Below are 21,431 nucleotides of genomic sequence, written 5' to 3'. Positions count from 1 at the left end.
TGCCCAGTCTCACATCCTCTCTGGCTCTTGGCCAGAGACATCAGTTCTTCACCAAAAGGGCCGCTTTCCCCAGAGTGAAAATATCCGAGAGGGAGAGAGGATGAGAGAGAGTTCCTAAGACAGAAGCTGCAGTCTTTTTATAACCTAATCTCATAAGTTATATCCCATCACTTCTGCCATGGTCTAGTTTTTTGGGGTTTTTTTTAACTTTTTATTTTATATTGGAGTATAGTTGATTAAAGCACTGTCCATCTTTGAAGAGGAAGGATTAGAAAATTTGACACAGGCAAAAGTGAAGAGGTCCTCAAGCATCAAATTATTACTGCTTTCTCTTTTCAAGCCACACTGTTATATTTGTTTGGCATGTGAATGCACACATGTGTACGTATTTTCTAGGGTTAAGCATTTAAGAAAAACATATGCTATGAAATATGGCACAGATACAAAAAAGTTTATGAAAATGTGCGTGTTGAATTGGTATTTCACTTGCTTTTCATTAAAACCTGCTCTTTCCTATATGGGTTCTCCTAAGCTCCACTTGTCAGTCAAATTAATTGTAGCATTTAGATGCAATCACAGACAATCCTTTTGATTCTCAGAAGCTCCGTCAACAGACTGTCTTATGCTTCCTTTCTGCCCAAAAACTTTTATCCATCCCACTATTAAATCTTAAAAATTAAAGATTCTAATATGTATCCAATCAAAAACTCTCACTGCCAGTGATCAGTTTCATAACTACTCTCAAAAACTTAGAAAAAAGCAACTGTATACCAGAAGTCCTTACTATCAATGTAGCTACTAAACTTCATAAAAGAAGCTTTCACAGTGGTAAACATCACTCAGTCTAGTTGAGTTTAATTCTATATCAAAATTTTCTAACAAATCCTTATTGATCGCTTCATTAGGTACATTTTCTCAAGGCCAGGTCTGATAGCCCTGTGTTTCAACCCAACTCTGCCACATATTAACTGTGAGACCTTGTTAATGTTTGTTTCTGAGCTTTAGTATTTTCAAGAGTAAAATAGGGAAAATAATAGTACTTAGTTCATAGGATTGTCATCAAGATAATCGAGGTAATGTTTTAACACAGTGCCTGGTGCATGACGGGTGTTAAATAAAACGTAGAAAATTTCAGAAAATGGGAAGTTTTTTTTTTTTCTTTATACAGCAGGTTCTTATTAGTTATCTATTTTATACATATTAGTGCATATATGTCAATCCCAATCTCCCAGTTCATCCCTCCCCCCACTTTCCCCCCTTGGTGTCCATACATTTGTCCTCTACATCTGTGTCTCTCTTTCTGCCTTGCAAACCAGTTCATCTGTACCATTTTTCTAGATTCCACATGTATGCATTAATATATGATATTTGTATTTCTCTTTCTGACTTATTTCACTCTGTATGACAGTCTCTAGGTCCATCCATGTCTCTACAAATGACCCAATTTCGTTCCTTTTTATGGCTGAGTAATATTCCATTGTATATATGTACCACATCTTCTTTATCCATTTATCTGTCGATGGACATTTAGGTTGCTTCATGACTGGTTAGTGTAAATAGTGCTGCAATGGCCATTGGGGTGCATGTGTCTTTTTGAATTATGGTTTTCTCTGGCTATATGCCCAGTAGTGCAATTGCTGGGTCACATGGTAATTCTATTTTTAATTTTTTAAAGAACCTCCATACTGTACTCCATAGTGGCTGTATCAATTTACATTCCCACCTTTTCTCCATACTCTCTCCAGCATTTTTTGCTTGTGGATTTTCTGATGATGCCCATTCTAACTGGTGTGAGGTGATACCTCATTGTAGTTTTGATTTGCATTTCTCTAATAATTAGTGATGTTGAGCAGCTTTTCATGTGCCTCTTGGCCATCTGTGTGTCTCATTTGGAGAAATATCTATTTGGTCTTCTGCCCATTTTTTGATTGGGTTGTTTGTTTTTTTAAATGTTGAGCTGCATTAGCTGTTTATATATTTTGGAGGTTAATCCTTTGTCCATTGATTAATCTGCAAATATTTTCTCCCATTCTGAGGGTTGTCTTTTCATCTTGTTTATGGTTTCCTTTGCTGTGCAAAAGCTTTGAAATTTCATTAGGTCCCATTTGTTTATTTTTGTTTTTATTTCCATTACTCTAGGAGGTGGATCTTTCTGTGATTGATGTCAAAGAGTGTTCTTCCTATATTTTTCTCTAAGAGCTTTATAGTGTCCAGTCTTACATTTAGGTCTTTAATTGATTTGGAATTTATTTTTGTGTATGGTGTGAGGTAGTGTTCTAATTTCATTCTTTTCCATATAGCTGTCCAGTTTTCCCAGCACCACTTATTGAAGAGACTGTCTTTTCTCCATTGTATATCCTTGCATCCTTTGTCATAGATTAGTTGACCATAGGTGTGTGGGTTTATCACTGGGCTTTCTATCCTGTTCCATTGATCTATATTTCTGTTTTTGTGCCAGTACCATATTGTCTTGATTACTATAGCTTTGTAGTATAGTATGAGGTGAGGGAGGCTGATTCCTCCAGCTCCATTTTTTTCCCTCAAGATTGCTTTGGCTATTCGGGGTCTTTTGTGTCTCCATACAAATTTTAAGTTTTTTTGTTCTAGTTCCGTAAAAAATGCCATTGGTAATTTGATAGGGATTGCACTGAATCTGTAGATTGCTTTGGGTAATATAGTCATTTTCACAATATTGATTCTTCCAATCCAAGAACATGGTATATCTGTCCATCTGTTTGTGTCACCTTTGATTTCTTTCATCAATGTCTTATAGTTTTCTGAGTACAGGGTTTTTTTACTTCCTTAGATACGTTTATTTCTAGGTATTTTATTCTTTTAGTTGCAGTGGTGAATGGGATTGTTTCCTTAATTTCTCTTTCTGATCTTTCATTGTTGGTGTATAGGAATGCAAGAGATTTCTGTTCATTAATTTTGTATCCTGCAACTTTGTCAAATTCATTGATTAGCTCTAGTAGTTTTCTGGTGTCATCTTTAGGATTATCTATGTATAGTAACATGTCATCTGCAAACAGTGAGTTTTACTTCTTTTCCAATTTGTATTCCTTTTATTTCTTTTTCTTCTCTGATTGCCATGGCTAGGGCTTCCAAAACTATGTTGAATAATAGTGGCAAGAGTGGATATCCTTGTCTTGTTTGATTTTATTGTGATTGCACCCCTCCTACTGTCTCATTGCAGCTTCTCCTTTGTCTTTGATGTGGGGTATCTTTTTTGGTGAGTTGCAGTGTCTTTCTGTCGATGTTTGTTCAGCAGTTAGTTGTGATTCCATTGCTCTCGCAAGAGGGAGTTAGTGCACATCCTTCTACTCCGCCATCTTGAACCAATCTCCTTGGGAAGCTCATTAATTGAAGACAGACCCAAAAAGCACTTTCTTAAACAAAGGAGTTTTAATTTAGCTGCCCAAAGGATATAATATGTTAACCTATTTGCACACCTTCTGAGGTCCTAACTTGGAATTCTTGAGGCTTTCACAGGTTAAAGCAGAAAACAAGCTGCTTTGGGGTGGTGGGCCAGAGGTGGAGTAGAGAGGCTCAGTAAGAGATAAATTCTTAACCTAATCTGTTTTATGGTTTGGCATTCATTTCAAAAAAAACATTGATCCAAAGTACATCAATACTGTTGTTTCTCCATAGTGAACAGATTGTTTTTTTAAGTTGTTATAATGATGGTGAAAGGTTGAATCGAAACAAGGATTGACCTCAAAGCCTAGATTCCTCTCGGTAAAACAGAACAGTTTTACTGGAGCTTGTTTATATAATGAAACAGAGATAGAATGTACTTGTATTTATTAATACTGGCTTTCTCCCTAAGGAGTCTGTTTAATTATATGAGGTATGAATATAACTATGTTAAGACCGGTTTCCACAATGCCAGAAAATTCACTCAGCAAACATAATTAAATGAGCTTCTTTTTCTCCTCCCTTAAGAAAACTGTGTTTTTCAACATTCTGAAATACACAGTAAACTTAATTATAGGTCTGGGCTTTGTTTGAAAATGTTTGCTTGTTTTTCAGCTCAACTTTTTAAAATTCAGGTTTTACAAATGTGTCACTAAATATTAATTGTCATTGTGATATACATAAGAACAGCTAGAAAATCAAAATTGATTTAAGCTGTTAGAAAATATGCCACCCTCGGCTTCCCTGGTGGCGCAGTGGTTGAGGGTCCGCCTGCCGATGCAGGGGACACGGGTTCATGCCCCGGTCTGGGAGGGTCCCGCATGCCACGGAGCGGCTGGGCCCGTGAGCCATGGCCACTGAGCCTGCACGTCCGGAGACCGCAAAAAAAAAAAAAAGAAAAGAAAAGAAAATATGACACCCTCTTAAAACACATTTTGCCAGTGTCCATGGGATGAAGAAACTCAAATCCAGTGCCACATTGTATTGCTGTTACCTGTGGGGTGAATTTGAGTGGAAGTATGGGCTTGAGCAGTGAGAAGGGACAGGTCAAATTTTTACCTCACAAAAATGTCTAAAGAGAAGTATTGTAATGTAAATTTCATAGTCCTGGTAAAAGTCACAATCATTATAGACCAAAATTGGGTGTTTACTCAGGAGATACTTGTCTTTACGATAATCACCTACCAACTATTGCCTAATTTCAACCACCCGCCACATAGGGAAAGAGTTGTGAAAACTAGTCTGGTGCCTTATCAGTCTCCCTGACCCTTGCCCCAAATATCCAGTCTAGAGAACCTGAAACAGTCCTTGCGTGAGCAATAGGCCCATTCGGGCTGGTGGGGGAGGGGAGGGCAGTGCCAGCCAATCAGAAGCATAGTCAGTGCCCATGAAACAATGAGCTTCTGATGAGGTTGTGGCCAGGAAAACGGTTTTTAGACAAAACTGTCATTTTATGTGTCAGCAATAAACAGACCTGACACTTCTGCTGTCTTCTGAATAATGTCATCCAGGCCCCTTTCCTGTTGTCTGCACTCCTGAAAGATCTAGGCCCTAATCTAGGCTCTGACTTGTCCTCAGCCTTGAAGAAAGAAGAGGTATGTGTCAGTAGGAGTCTGAGTAGAAAGAATGGTTGCAGAGCTAAAGATGAGGGCAACCCTTGGGGAAGAAGACAGGTTGGGGAGCTTAAGGAAAGTGGGAAGGCCTTGGGCTAGGAATGGAGGTCCACCTTGTATATATCTATGTCAGTCATTTAAGTGAGGTTAGAAGCTTGAAGGTTTCAATGTTACCTCATCCCATTTACCCTAGATGCTCTATTTTTTTAGCTTCCTGTCTACTTACCTATCTTCTGCATCTTCTAACATAATATCCTTCTTATCAGTCATCAAATAGCAAATGCCTACCATGTGAAGGGGCTCTAGAAAGATACTATGGAAGAAACGAACATATATGTAGAACGTGATCTCTAACACACAGAAGCTTCAATTCAGAGAAGCTATAAACAGATTAATAGATAATCAAGGATTTTTAAATAGATAATAAAGCACTTAAGTTTACAAACACTAAGTGCCCTAATAGCTCAGAGGAAAAATTGCCTTGACTAGAGTGGTCTGGTAAGCTTTCGTGACAGATAACATTATCCCTTTATGTTGAGAGTGTCTCCTTTGGATTCTTGTAAAACCTGACTTTACATAATGATGAAAAATGGGATGAAAACTGAAATCTATTAGAAGTTTCTAGAAACGATATTTAGAGAAACAATAATGGATATAATTGATTGATCTTTAGTTTCATTTGCCTTTGGGGGTACTGCTGAGTTCTCTTTAAGGAGAATAAAACTGGACACACACTCTCCATTCAGGAAAATCTGTGTTGGTATATCTTTGGGGCCTTGCTCTTTCACTCTGTCAGGTACCCTCATTCCTAGATGCTTTCATGCTTTCTCAGTGTCCTCTCTCATTTCAAGCTCTATTCTTGATTGTTATTGAATTGGCCAAATATTTGATGACGGTACCATCAACATGCTTTGAAAATGCTCTAAAATTAAATACGTATTTTCTCTAGGTCATAAACATCCCCAAGTGTCATAAAACATATACAAATGGGGTATACCGTGGTATAGTAGAAAGAATATGGACTTTGAAATTCCACAGACCTGGGCTTGCTTTCCAGCTATGTGACCTAAGGCAAATTCATCTGAGCTTCATTTTCTGTATCTATAAAACAGAGATGAGGCCTACTTCACAGTGCTGTTTTGAGGATTAAATGAGGCAACCTCTGTAAAATGCTTTACATTAAAAAGGTCTTAATAGGGCTTCCCTGGTGGTGCAGTGGTTAAGAATCCGCTTGCCAAAGCAGGGGACATGGGTTCAAGCCCTGGTCCAGGAAGATCCCACATGCCACAGACCAACTAAGCCTGTGCGCCACAACTACTGAGCCTGCGTGTCACAACTACTGAAGCCTGTGCGCCTACAGCCCGTGCTCTGCAACAAGAGAAACGACCACAGTGAGAAGCCCATGCACCACAACAAAGAGTAGCCCCTGCTCGCCGCAACTAGAAAAAGCCCGTGCGCAGCAACGAAGACCCAACGCAGCCAAAAATAAATAGATAATTAATTAATTTAAAAAAGATTATTTTTAAAAAGTCTTAATAAATTATTATTACAATGTGGTATGTGCCATATCACTAATCATTTTCTGATGTTGCAGAACTTAAAGCAGAAAACTAAGTCTTCTAAAAGAAAATTTCAATTGTGTTCTTATGGGTGTTCATGAGAAAAGCTGAGGTGTTCATCTTAGATGTCTTTGCCTCTTCAGCCCATGAACAAATAATTTTGTTATTCTAGTTTCCCTTCTGTATTTATCATCTTAATCTCCAAATGCATCTACTTTCCTTACCTAGTAATCGTAAACTTAGAAAAATCTGTCTAAATCTTCAAATCACCTGATTTAATCACCTGAAACATTGTAAATCAACTATACTTCAATAAAAATGGAATCTTGGCAACCATCTAATTCATATTTCCACTAAAGAGGAGAATCACCTCTACAACCTTGAAGGCAGATGGACATGCAGTCTCTCACAAGAAAATCCAATATTTCCTAAGACTACCCAGGTCCAATGTTCATCCTTACACTGTTTAAATTTGCCTCCCAGGCATTGCCAGCCATTGATCCCACTTGATCCTTTTGAATCAATCAATCAATCAATCTAACCCGTTTTAGTGTGAGTTTTAAGACTAAAGCAAAACATTCCATACTGTGCATGTGAAGAGTATATGGTATTGCCAAGATTGAAGGGGCTGGTAGTAGCGTTGCTAAATAAAATGCAATATTTGAAATATATTTATATTAAAAAATTATTCACTGTTTATTTAAAATTCAAATTTAACTGGATGTCCTATATTGTTGCTAAATCTGACACTCTTTCAAATGATAGTAAAAGAGAGCAAAGTTGAGATAGTCAATGAAGGGGGCCGGAGAGAGAGGAATAGAGCTACACTCTGCTCAGTTCTGCTCAGTCCTAACTGTTCATGGCTGCTCAGCCCATCTGTGGAAGCCTGTTCAGAGCATCCATTCCTACAGAACTTGTACTATTTAAGGTCACCTATTCTTTGATAGAGTAGTTCCCTCCACTGAGGAAAAAGAACGCCAGCTTTCCTTTCCCTCTTCAGCCCTCCCATGAAGTTTATTCTTGCTTAGCCAAATCCAATCCCTACCTGAGGGAGAAAGTAGGGGGATTCTTTTGTTAAATTCAGGGGTCTGCATTAGACTTTGCACATGTATCTCCTGGTTACTCCACAACTTTCACAGTTCAGTTTAAATACCGGAAGACAATGACCATTTTCACCCAAATGTCATCATCTGACAACATTTCCAATCTCTCCCATCATTTCTCACATTCCATAGTCCATGAACTTCAAATAAAGTGGGCAGAACTAAACCCAATACTCCGAATCAGATATGAACACTGCCTACTACCTTAAGATTTGCATTACATCCAAATGGCCAATAAACATATGAAAAGGTGCTTAATTTCATTAGTACCACCAGGGAAACAAGACCACAGATATCACCACTCACCTACCAAGATGACCAAAATTTTAAAAGACTGACAATAGAAAATGTTAGCTGGGATATGGAGTTTCTGACTTCTCACATCTTGCTTGTGGGGTGTAAATTGACCCAGCAATTCCACTCCTAGGTATATGCCCAAGTGAAATGCACACGTGTTTACCAAAACACATGTACAAGGCTGTTCTTAGCAGCATTATTTCTAATAGCCTAAAACGAAACAACCCATAGGTCAGTAGTAGAAGGGATAAATAATTTGTGTATAATCAAGCAATACCATACAACACTGAAAAAAAATGAGTACTGATATACACAAAACAACATGGATAAACGTCACAAACAATTGAGAAAAAATAAGAAAGTATATATGATTCCGTTTATATAAAGTTAAAAAATAAGGTAAAAATGATCTATGGTGCTAGAAATCAGGAGATAGGTCACCTTTGGGGAGATGTGGGGGGAATGAGCAGGAGATGGCATGAAACAGGCTTCTGTAGTGCTGGTCATGTTCCTTATTTGTTTTTTGAATGAATGAATGAATTTTGGCTGTGTTGGGTCTTCACTGCTGTGTGCAGGCCCTCTCCAGCTACAGCAAGCAGGGGTCACTCTTCACTGTGGTGTGCAGACCTCTCACCACAGTGGCCTCCACCGTTGCAGAGCACAGACTCCAGCTGCGCAGGCCTCAGCAGTCGTGGCACACGAGCCCAGCAGATGTGGCCCACAGGCTCCAGAGCTCAGGCTCAGCAGCTGTGGCACATGGGCCCAGTTGCTCCATGGTATGTGGGATCCTTCCAGACCAGGGCTCCAACCCATGTCCCCTGCATTGGCAGGCGGATTCTCAACCCGCCACTGGGGAAGTACTGTTCTTTCTTTTTTTTTTTTTTTTAAAGATTTATTTATTATTTATTTATTTATTGGCTGTGTCAGATCTTTTCTTTTTTTACATCTTTACTGGAGTATAATTGCTTTACACTGGTGTGTTAGTTTCTGCTTCATAACAAAGTGAATCAGTTATGCATATACATATGTTCCCATATCTCTTCCCTCTTGCGTCTCCCTCCCTCCCACCCTCCCTATCCCACCCCTCTAGGTGGTCACAAAGCACCGAGCTGATATCCCTGTGCTATGCGGCTGCTTCCCACTAGCTATCTATTTTACGTATGGTAGTGTATCTATGTCCATTCCACTCTCTCACTTTGTCACAGCTTACCCTTCCCCCTCCCCATATCCTCAAGTCCATTCTCTAGTAGGTCTGTGTCTTTATTCCTGTCTTACTCCTAGGTTCTTCATGACATTTTTTTTTCTTAAATTCCATATATATGTGTTAGCATACGGTATTTGTCTTTCTCTTTCTGACTTACTTCACTCTGTGTGACAGACTCTAGGTCCATCCACCTCATTACAAATAGCTCAATTTCATTTCTTTTTATGGCTGAGTAATATTCCATTGTATATATGTGCCACATCTTCTTTATCCGTTCATCCGATGATGGACACTTAGGTTGTTTCCATGTCCTGGCTATTGTACATAGAGCTGCAATGAACATTTTGGTACATGACTCGTTTTGAATTATGGTTTTCTCAGGGTATATGCCCAGTGGTGGGATTGCTGGGTCATATGGTAGTCCTATTTGTAGTTTTTTAAGGAACCTCCATACTGTTCTCCATAGTGGCTGTACCAATTCACATTCCCACCAGCAGTGCAAGAGTGTTCCCTTTTCTCCACACCCCATCCAGCATTTATTGTTTCTAGATTTTTTGATGATGGCCATTCTGACTGGTGTGAGATGATATCTCATTGTAGTTTGGATTTGCATTTCTTTAATGATTAATGATGCTGAGCATTCTTTCATGTGTTTGTTGGCAGTCTGTATATCTTCTTTGGAGAAATGCCTATTTAGGTCTTTTGCCCATTTTTGGATTGTTTGTTTTTTTGTTATTCAGCTGCATGAGCTGCTTGTAAATTTTGGAGATTAATCCTTTGTCAGTTGCTTCATTTGCAAATATTTTCTCCCATTCTGAGGGTTGTGTTTTGGTCTTCTTTATGGTTTCCTTTGCTGTGCAAAATCTTTGAAGTTTCATTAGGTCCCATTTGTTTATTTTTGTTTTTATTTCCATTTCTCTAGGAGGTGGGTCCAAAAGGATCTTGCTGTGATTTATGTCATACAGGGTTCTGCCTATGTTTACCTCTAAGAGTTTGATGGTTTCTGGCCTTACACTTAGGTCTTTAACCCATTTTGAGCTTATTTTTGTGTATGGTGTTAGGGAGTGATCTAATCTCATACTTTTACATGTTGCTGTTCAGTTTTCCCAGCACCACTTATTGAAGAAGCTGTCCTTTCTCCACTGTACATTCCTGTCTCCTTTATCAAAGATAAGGTGACCATATGTGCGTGCGTTTATCTCTGGGCTTTCTATCCTGTTCCATTGATCTATCTTTCTGTTTTTGTGCCAGTACCATACTCTCTTGATTACTGTAGCTTTGTAGTATAGTCTGAAGTCTGGAAGCCTGATTCCTCCAGCTCCGTTTTTCGTTCTCAAGATTGCTTTGGCTATTCGGGGTCTTTTGTGTTTCAATACAAATTGTGAAATTTTTTGTTCTAGTTCTGTGAAAAATGCCAGTGGTAGTATGAAAGGGATTGCATTGAATCAGTAGATTGTTTTGGGTAGTAGAGTCGTTTTCACAATGTTGATTCTTCCAATCCAAGAGCATGGTATATTTCTCCATCTATTTGTATCATCATTAATTTCTTTCATCAGTGTCTTATAGTATTCTTCATACACATGTTTCGTCTCCTTAGGTAGGTTTATTCCTAGGTATTTTATTCTTTCTGTTGCAATGGTAAATGAGAGTGTTTCCTTAATTTCTCTTTCAGATATTTTGTATTGAATTTTAATATTGTTTGATTAATATGTGCCTTGGCATGTTTTTCCTTGGATTTATCCTGTATGGGACTCTCTGTGCTTCCTGGACTTGATTAACTATTTCCTTTCCCATATTAGGGAAGTTTTCAACTATAATCTCTTCAAATATTTTCTCAGTCCCTTTCTTTTTCTCTTCTTCTTCTGGAACCCCTATAATACCAATGTTGGTGCATTTAATGTTGTCTCAGAGGTCTCTGAGACTGTCCTCAGTTCTTTTCATTCTTTTTCCTTTATTCTGCTCTGCAGTATTTATTTCCACTATTTTATCTTCCAGGTCACTTATCCGTTCTTCTGCCTCAGTTATTCTGCTATTGATCCCTTCTAGAGTGTTTTTAATTTCACTTATTGTGTTGTTCATTGTTGTTTGTTTCATATATAATTCTTCTAAGTCCTTGTTAAATGTTTCTTGCATTTTGTCTATTCTATTTCCAAAATTTTGGATCATCTTTAGTATCATTATTCTGAATTCTTTTTCAGGTAGACTGCCTATTTCCTCTTCATTTGTTAGGTCTGGTGGGTTTTTATCTTGCTCCTTCATCTGCTGTGTGTTTTTCTGTCTTCTCATTTTGCTTATCTTACTGTGTTTGGGGTCTCCTTTTTGCAGGTTGCAGGTTCGTAGTTCCCGTTGTTTTTGGTGTCTGTCTCCAGTGGCTAAAGTTGGTTCAGCGGGTTGTGTAGGCTTCCTGGTGGAGGGGACCAGTGCCTATGTTCTGGTGGATGAGGCTGGATCTTGTCTTTCTGGTGGGCAGGCCCACGTCTGGTGGTGTGTTTTGGGGTGTCCGTGGACTTATTATGATTTTAGGCAGCCTCTCTGCTAATGGGTGGGGTTGTGTTCCTGTCTTGCTAGTTGTTTGGCATAGGGTGTCCAGCACTGTAGCTTGCTGGTCATTGAGTGAAGCTGGGTGTTGGTGTTGAGATGGAGATCTCTGGGAGATTTTCACCGTTTGATATTCCGTGGAGCTGGGAGGTCTCTTGTGGACCAGTGTCCTGAAGTTGGCCCTCCCACCTCAGAGGCACAGCACTGACTCCTGGCTGCAGCACCAAGAGCCTTTCATCCACCGGCTCAGAATAAAAGGGAGAAAAAGAAGAAAGAAAGAAAGAAGAAAGAAAGAAAGAAAGAAAGAAAGAAAGAAAGAAAGAAAGAAAGGAAAGAAAGAAAGAAAGAAAGGAAGGAAGGAAGAAAGAAAGAAAGAGGATAGAAGAAAATAAAATAAAGTAAGGTAAAATAAAATAAAGTTATTAAAATAAAAAAATAATTATTAAGAAAAAAAGACAAATGGTGAAAGCAAAGCTATACAGACAAAGTCTCACACAGAAGCATACACATACACACTCACAAAAAGAGGAAAAGGGGAAAAAATCATAAATCTTGCTCTCAAAGTCCACCTCCTCAATTTGGGATGGTTCGTTGTCTGTTCAGGTATTCCACAGATGCAGGATACATTAAGTTGATTGTGGAGATTTAATCCGCTGCTCCTGACGCTGCTGGGAGAGATTTCCCTTTCTCTTCTTTGTTCGCACAGCTCCCGGGGTTCAGCTTTGGATTTGGCCCCGGCTCTGCGTGTAGCTCGCAGGAAGGCATCTGTTCTTCGCTCAGACAGGACGGGGTTAAAGGAGCCGCTGATTCAGGGGCTCGGCTCACTCAGGCCAGGGGAAGGGAGGGGCATGGAGTGCGGGGTGAGCCTGCGGCGGTAGAGGCTGGCGTGACGTTGCACCAGCCTGAGGCGCGCCATGCGTTCTCCCGGGTAAGTTGTTCCTGGATCCCGGGACCCTGGCAGTGGCGGGCTGCACAAGCTCCCCGGAAAGGGGGTGTGGATAGTGACCTGCGCTCGCACACAGGTTTCTTGGTGGCGGCAGCAGCAGCCTTAGCGTCTCATGCCCGTCTCTGGGATCCGTGCTTTTAGCCGCGGGTCGCGCCCGTCTCTGGAGCTCCTTTAAGCAGCGCTCTTAAGCCCCTCTCCTCGCGCATGCGCTCTTAATCCCCTCTACTCGCGCACGCGCTCTTAATCCCCTCTCCTCGCGCACGCGCTCTTAATCCTCTCTTCTCGCGCACGCGCTCTTAATCCCCTCTTCTCGCGCACCAAGAAACAAAGAGGGAAGAAAAAGTCTCTTGCGTCTTTGGCAGGTCCACACTTTTCCCCGGACTTCCTCCCTCCTAGCCGTGGTGCACTAACCCCTTCAGGCTGTGTTCACACCGCCAACCCCAGTCCCGCCCCGGCGGGTGAGCAGACAAGCCTCTCGGGCTGGTGAGTGCTGGTCGGCACCGATCCTCTGTGCGGGAATCTCCCCGCTTTGCCCTCCATACCCATGTTGCTGCGCTCTCCTCCTCGGCCCCGAAGCTCCCCCCTCCGCCACCCGCAGTCTCCGCCCGTGAAGGGGTTTCCTAGTGTGTGGAAACCTTTCCTCCTTCACGGCTCCCTCCCACTGGTGCAGGTCCCGTCCCCATTCTTTTTTTTTTTTTTTTTTTTTTGCGGTACGCGGGCCTCTCACTACTGTGGCCTCTCCCGTTGCGGAGCACAGGCTCCGGACATGCAGGCCCAGTGGCCATGGCTCACGGGCCCAGCCGCTCCGTGGCATGTGGGATCCTCCCAGACCGGGGCACGAACCCGAGTCCCCTGCATCGGCAGACGGACTCTCAACCACTGCGCCACGAGGGAAGCCCCCGTCCCCATTCTTTTGTCTCTGTTTATTCTTCTTTTTTCTTTTGCCCTACCCAGGTACGTGGGGAGTTTCTTGCCTTTGGGAGGTCTGAGGTCTTCTGCCAGCGTTCAGGAGGTGTTCTGTAGGAGTTGTTCCACGTGTTACCTTGCTTTCAATAAAACCTAAAAGTCCCTCTGGGTTTTCTTAACTTCATCATTTTTCCTAAGTCTCAGCTCATTCTGGGCATTCTCACACCCTTCTTTGATAAATTCATATAGCATTTATCAAATTCACTCTCTGAAATTTTTTACTTGATGTATTTGTCACCTATTGACTGTTCCTAGCATATGCTGTGTTTTAATGATACTCTTTTTTTTTAACCTTAGTTATATACTTCTCCCTTTTGTTCACTTCTTAACATTTGCTTTTACCAAGGTTTTTCCTTTTAAAGATTATCTAATACTTAATATTTAGTACCCATTTTTAGAGGTTTCCATCCATTTTAAGGTTTGGTTTTTTGTTTGTTAAATATACTAATATACTAATGTTTTCCCTGATTTAAAAAAAAAAATTCTTTCCTGAACTCTAAGATATATGTTAACTCACTTATTCCTTCTAATACTCTTATGTACCCCAACATGACCTATGTTTGGTTGAAATTATTAACCAGGTCCTCCATGTTAATGAGTATCAGTTCCTCCTTTTTTTTTTTTTTAATTCACTTAGTATCTGTATCACTTATTCCAAGAACTTGAATTGCTCTGAAAATACTGGGTATGCTATTCCTTTTCAGGGTGGGAGAGCATGATTTTTACAACATTCAGGCATGATCATTTCTTCAGCCGCAGCAGCTAAATGAATGCCTTAGGAAATCCTAGTTTTCTCAAAGCTAACTGGGTAACACATTAAAATTACAATATTTCCTCCCACTTACAGTTTAAAGTCTTACACATACACACACCTTTTAATTCTTTCCCTCTATTTCTTTACGCCTATACCTTAAAACAATCTCTTTCTTATATATAATACTCCACTTTGCTACTCACCTTTATATAAATATTCACAAACATAAACTCATGTCTACACTTTCTCTTTTAATTTTCAAAAAGGAGAGAGAAAAGATGAGAGATTAAAAGGGAGGGGTAGGGAAAGAGGGGACTTGTGGACAGAAGGAAAAGGGGCCTGGACGGAGGGATTAGTGCTACTGGCCCCTCTACCATAGCACTTGTACCCTGAGGGCTCACCCCTTCACGCAAGTGCATGGTCAACAACTCAATCGTTATCACCTCAGCCACTTAAATAAGCAGTCCACAGGTTAGACAAAGCAAAAGGGAAGAAAGAAATAGGAAAGTGAGTAAATGAATGTAAGTCAGTTTGCCTCCATTCTCAGCTTTGCTTTCCAGTAGGTCTATCTGGGGACTGCCTGCGGTGACCATACAATCCTGAACATCTGCCTTAACATGAACACTCGAAGAGAACATGAATCACAGGATCGGTCCATCGTCAAAATAGCAGCTCATTTACCGGACCTCATTGTCTATGGAGATTTTTCTCCAGAGCGACCTTCTGTGGATTATTTTGATGGAGTCTTGATGTTTGTTGATATTTCAGGCAAGTGCAAAAGGAATGTTTAATGTGGGGGAACAACAAGCTTGAATCGGAATCACATGCAGAGCTTGACTGCAGAGTGGGGGAGCATTTTTGAGTTTTTGTGCTGTTACTGCAAATATTCCTACTGAGAAAACTGGAGGGAGGAGGGATAACCTGTGGACCTGGCTCCCTTTCTTCTTCCCTTACCCAGCATGTCCAGTAATGGGCAAATCTTTAAGATGTCCACGTCACAGGCCTGGAACTTCAGGCTCCAATGGCCCTGTCCCAACTGACTCAACCCCCCATGCCCCACAGCATCCCAGGCAAAATTGACCTCAGAAAATGGCCTCTCCAGATGTTGTTTACAGCTTAACAGGAAACTTGCCACCTCTTCAGAAGTCTTTGAATTTTATGAGTTTTCATTGCCATGAAATGGAAGTTCTATATCCAGTTAAAGAAATTGCAGTCATCCCTGTACAAGTTGAGAAATTAGGAGGGAAGAGTTATCTGGTGCCTTTCCCTGACCCCTAAAATAATAAATAGAGAAGGCCCAATATCTGACACTTGACCAGACACATAGATCATTTAAGAGAAACCCTGCCAGTTCTTAAAAGCTGAGGCCCCCTGCTCACCAGTGTGGTCCTCTTCTCCTGACTGTTTGGTTCCTCCCAGCACCCAGGGAAACTAGCTGCACATTTGTTACAGGTTTTACTGCAATGACTGAGAAGTTCAGCACAGCCATGTACATGGACAGAGGGGCTGAGCAGTTGGTGGAGATCCTCAACCACTATATAAGTGCAATAGTGGAGAGTAAGTGTCCCCATAGGTTTCTGACTTAAGCATATTTCAATTCATTGTTTTTCTGTATTTGGTGGTTATAACCTGATAAAGTACTGTTGCTTAGCATTCTTCACTGTCTCCATGGAATGTGTATGAAACCAGTCTTTTTGAAATATAATACAGTACAAATGAAGGAATGCAATCAAACCTCATTAACACAGACTATTTGAGGGATTAGTTTTGCATTAGTTACAAAACTAAATTAGAGACTACTTTTAAAAGAACTGTCGTAGTAATTCTTTTAGTTATATTCAATAACTCCAAAAAGCTAGCATCAGTATAACTCAAACACAGTCATTAAGAGAATATGGTATGAATAGATGAGTGATTTATAATCAACTTGTCAGTAATTTGTGTCCTGATAATGGATTCTGAAGTACTTCCAGCTGACTGCAACTTTGGTCTCATTTTCAACCTCTGCCTAACAACTTGTTTGCATTATTAATTCAAACTATTCATGAAGAAAAGGATTTATTCTATTAAGGTAAATCTTAGGTCTAGTCTATTATTAGGCTCTGAGTTCCCTAGTAATATCTTAATATCACCCACTAGATAAAATTTGATTGTCATTAAAAGCAGAAACTGTATCTAATTCCTTTTTGCATTACACTCAGCACAGCGGTGCTCAACAAATTTGCAATGATGCAAAAATAAGAGGAAAAATGTCCATTTATGTCAGAAAGCCTAAGTAAACAAAATGCAAATTGTTAATAAACAAAACCCAAGTTGACCATAGTTGTGTTTTTTTTCTGATTTTCAGCTCTTATGGAGTCCTGTCACTCATGTCTGTACTCACCCACACTCACTCAAGCCCCTGCTCATCACATACCTAGATCAGGGAAGAACATCCCATTATCATGGGAGTAGGATAGCTGTCCTTAAGCCTCCTCATCAATCCCACCGTCTTCGTTCCTATCTTTTCCCATTCACAAAAACAGAGCAGGTACATAATCTAGTTCACTGTTCTCATTCTGCAGTTGAGGAAACAGACTCAAATGGATTTAAGTGCCTTGTCTGAAATGACATCTTTAGTATAAACCTATTCTCTGAATTGCTCTTCTCTTGACCTAATTTCTATCCCACTGTTGAAGAGTAGATTCTTTTTATTAGCTTTAAGAAATCAAAGTTATTCTGTACACCTGAAACTTACATAATTTAAAAGAAAGAAACCAGAGTTTGATTTTACCTTCTCTCTTTTTTTTTTTTCCTCAGAAGTGTTGATTTTTGGAGGAGACATCTTAAAATTTGCAGGTATGGGGGCTTACCGACATAGCAGGGGTAAGAAAGGAATGCTGAGGGGCCTGTGCTCTGACAAAGGAGGCATCTCAGAGAAAGCAGTGGCCAGCAGACCGGGTGGAGAAATGTTTGAAGTGTAATTCTGTACAGATTTCATACAAAATAGACTGACCCCCAGGGCAGGGCAGGACCTCCGGTGTGTCTTCCTTTTCAAGGTGATGCGCTGCTAGCCCTGTGGAAGGTGGAGCGGAGGCAACTGAAAAACATCATCACGGTGGTAATTAAATGTAGCCTGGAGATCCATGGATTGTTTGAGACCCAGGAGTCTGAAGAAGGCCTGGATGTCCGAGTCAAGATAGGTAAGCTCTTGAGAAAGAAGAGATGCTATAGCAGTTTGGATATAGGTCCTGACTCCTGAGGCATCTCCCCGCTAAAGAGAAAAAGTAGAACACTGTGACTCAGGTCCACCATCTTGTCTTGAACTTTGGATTAGGTTAACCAGAATGTGAATTTTGGTTCCCTCACTTATCCGTTAAGAGAACTAATATCTACCCCAGAGACTCTTACAAAAAAGTAAACTTAAGTGGTTAGTATAGTACCCGGCACATAGACACCACTCCACAAAATAGTCTTTATCGTTACTATTGCTGTTATTATGATTAGGTCTTGCTTCTGTCAACAATATGTATCATTAAGCACAACAGCGAGCAGCTTGTGATTACATAGATTCAGCAATGTCGTAAGACTGGTCCTCCCCCACTTCATAAGAATCATGTCTAAGAAAAGCTTACAAGTTCAACCTGCAACACAGCTCCACTTAATAGAGGGCTTCTTAAATTCACACGTACAATAACAATCACACATATTTCCAAGTGTGTTGCAGACATTACACTTTGTCATTTCCACTTCACCACAGTCCTGAGGTACAGGCATCAAAGGATTTCACAGGTGGGGAATGAGATTCTGAGAAGTGTAAATGATGAGTTACAGCTGTTGCTGTTGGTGTTAGCTTTTGCCTAACTAAACTTTGTAAACTTTATAATTCTCGAGTATCAGAGATGATGAGAAGATCAGAAGTTATCCAATTAACTGCTTCTCAGTTTTCTTTAGGTTATTCAGAATTTCCAAATTAGTTAAATCTTCTGTTGAAAAAATAATCAAAGTTGTTATAATACTGAATCTTATTTTTCCAAGTTAACACCTAGAGAGTTTTGACATATAATCCTTCTTGGAAATGATGGGGACCCTTCATGTGTATGCTGAGTGGCTGTTAGAGAAGTGAAGTGGTTCCAGTAAATTTTTTTTCTTTTTTTTAAATTTAATTTTGTTTTTAAATTTTTAAAATTGAAGTATAGTTAATTTACAACGCTGTACCAATCTCTGCTGTACAGCAAATTGAGTCACTTATATACATACATTCTTTTTTTTATATGCTTTTCCATTATGGTTTATCACAGGATATTCAATATAGTTCCCTGTGCTATACAGTAGGACCTTGTTGTTTATCCATCCTATATATAATAGTTTACATCTGCTAATCCCAAACTCCCAGTCCTTCCTTTGGCAACCATAAGTCTGTTCTCTATGTCTATGAGTCTCTTTCTGTTTTGTAGATAGGTTCATTTGTGCCATATTTTAGATTCCACATATAAGTGATATCATATGGTATTTGTCTTTCTCTTTCTGACTTCACTAGTATGATAATATCTAGTTGCATCCATGTTGCTGCAAATGGCATTATTTCGTTCTTTTTTATGGCTGAGTAGTATTCCATTGTATATATGTACCACATCTTCTTTATCCATTCATCTGTCAATGGGCATTTAGGTTGTTTCCATGTTTTGGCTATTGTGAATCGTGCTGCTATGAATATAGGGGTACATGTATCTTTTTGAATTATAGTTTTGTCCAGGTATATGCCCAGGAGTGGGATTGCTGGGTCATATGGTAATTCTATTTTTAGTTTACTGAGGAACCTCCACAGTGTTTTCCATAGTGGCTGAACCAACTTACATTCCCACCAACAGTGCAGGAGTTCCCTTTCCTCCACACCCTCTCCAGCATTTGTTATTTGTAGACTTATTAATGATGGCCATTCTGACTGCTGTGAGGTGGTACCTCATTGTAGTTTTGATTTGCATTTCTCTAATAATTCGGGATGTTGAGCATCTTTTCATGCACCTACTGGCCATCTGTATGTCTTCTTTGGAGAAATGTCTCTTAAGGTCTTCTCCCCATTTTTCGATTGGGTTGTTTGTTTTTTTGTTGTTGAGTTGTATGAGCCATTTGTATATTTTGGAGATTAAGCCTTAGCCTGTCACATCATTTGCAAATATTTTCTCCCATTCTGTAGGTCGTCTTTTCTGTTTTTTGTTTGTTTTTATGGTTTCCTTTGCTTTGCAAAAGCTTGTAAGTTTGATGAGGTCCCATTTGTTTATTTTTGGTTTTATTTCCAATGCAATAACTTTTCTTTTAGTGAGCCTAAGCATCAGTATGTTTCAGAGGGAAAACAAACCATATGTATATATCAGGGGAAATCAGCTTTGACAAATCAGCATGGCAGAGAGCAAAGATAAAAAACAAACTTTGATTATGTGAATTATAGTCATTTAAAAGAACTGTGTATCACTTACAGTTCATGTATACATACATTTTGTATACATGTCATATTTTACAACATTCTCTCTTCTGTTGCTTTGCTACCAAAACCTTCAGCTCCCAACTTGAAAACAACTGGAGGACACATTCTTGGGATAGAACTTGACAGTCAAAATGCCTGTTCCTTTCCCCTACCTTTTCTTTTCTGGCTATTGCCTGAAATTTCACCCTAAGTGCTTCTTTTCAGCTAGACCCTCAATCTCTGATAAAATGCAAGTTGTTCCCAAACAGAAATCATTAAAACTGTCCTCTGTATAAATAAGAAGTATAAATAAGTCAAAGTATAAATAAATTGAAGAAAAGATAAAATAACTTTGGGGACTGATAGGGCCATCTAGGGAGCTAAATGTCATAGAAAGGTGAAAACAAGTGGGTAACTTGCTAGCTTTGGGAGAAAAGGAGTTTGGGAAGGGCCAGGCCCAGAATAGACTGCTCTGATTTCCATGTAAAATTTTAGAAACTAGATTTTGCTCTGGGATGCTCAAGATTCTGATTTGTCCAAGAACCCATGCTGCTGGGGACTAAGCCAGAACCTCTCATGCAAATCCATTGCTTGCCTTCTTGCCAGGCCTGGCTGCCGGCCACATCACCATGTTGGTCTTTGGAGATGAAACTCGAAACTACTTTCTAGTGATTGGTCAGGCGGTGGATGACGTGCGCCTGGCGCAGAACATGGCCCAGATGAATGATGTCATTCTATCACCAAACTGCTGGCAGCTCTGTGACCGGAGCATGATTGAAATTGAGAGGATTCCAGATCAGAGAGCAGTAAAGGTAGGTGTGATCCTGTCACTTGCAGAAAGTTCTGCCAGTCTGTGCCAGGGGCCTCCTGTCAGAAAAGCCACTAGGAAGCCACTGGTTCCATGAAGCTTCCAGGCTGGAGACTTGGATGGGGTCAGTCTGGGTTAGATTAAAAAGTATTGATCCAGGGACTTCCCTGGTGGCACAGTGGTTAAGAATCCGCCTGCCAATGCAGGGGACATGGGTTCGAGCCCTTGTCCGGGAAGATCCCACATGCCACAAAGCAGCTAAGCCCGTGAGCCAAAACTACTGAGCCTTCATGCCACAACTGCTGAAGCCCAGGCGCCTAGAGTCTGTGCTCCGCAACAAGAGAAGCCACCGCAATGAGAAGCCCGCGCACCACAATGAAGAGTAGGCCCCGCTCCCTGCAACTAGAGGAAAGCCTGCGCGCAGCAACGAGGACCCAACACAGCCAAATAAATAAATAAATAAATAAATAAATAAAGTATTGGTCCAGAACACCTCCTCTGGGAGGAACCAAGGCTGGTGAGTTCAAGAGGAAATGATCAGGCTTCTCCATGGTAACCAAGGATGTGGAATTTCGGTATGGAGGCCTTTGGGGGGACTAGTGCCCTTGCTTAATGAAAGGAAGAGTCTCCTGGCTATTCCCTAGGAGCAGAGGGTTGTAGTTTTGACGGCTGCCATTGGCCTTCAGGTTCTCTACTCAACACTCTCCTAACTCAGGGTGAGGAATCACCGAGGGTGAGGATTGAAGGTGAGCAGGGGCAGCAAAGATGAGTGAAGGAAGAGAC

The 21,431-nt window shown here is 40.4% G+C and overlaps 1 protein-coding gene across 1 annotated transcript in view; it reads left to right on the top strand.

Annotated features, from left to right (window-relative positions):
- Positions 1 to 4,917: 4,917 nt before the first annotated feature.
- The window catches only part of ADCY10 (adenylate cyclase 10), a gene marked incomplete at its 3' end in the record, with an annotated part of 106,331 nt that continues 89,817 nt past the window's right edge, over positions 4,918 to 21,431 (top strand). Inside the window, exons 1-6 of the mRNA XM_081256265.1 lie at positions 4,918 to 5,012; positions 14,958 to 15,165; positions 15,850 to 15,954; positions 17,197 to 17,235; positions 17,436 to 17,579; positions 20,447 to 20,652. Coding sequence (XP_081112391.1) covers positions 15,015 to 15,165; positions 15,850 to 15,954; positions 17,197 to 17,235; positions 17,436 to 17,579; positions 20,447 to 20,652 — 645 coding nt within the window. The 5' untranslated portion in view covers positions 4,918 to 5,012; positions 14,958 to 15,014. The remainder of the gene's footprint in view (positions 5,013 to 14,957; positions 15,166 to 15,849; positions 15,955 to 17,196; positions 17,236 to 17,435; positions 17,580 to 20,446; positions 20,653 to 21,431) is intronic.

The sequence above is a fragment of the Mesoplodon bidens genome (assembly GCF_964165515.1).
Source record: "Mesoplodon bidens genome assembly, chromosome: 2".
NCBI lineage: Eukaryota > Metazoa > Chordata > Mammalia > Artiodactyla > Ziphiidae > Mesoplodon > Mesoplodon bidens.
This window is presented reverse-complemented; position numbering and strand designations above follow the sequence as displayed.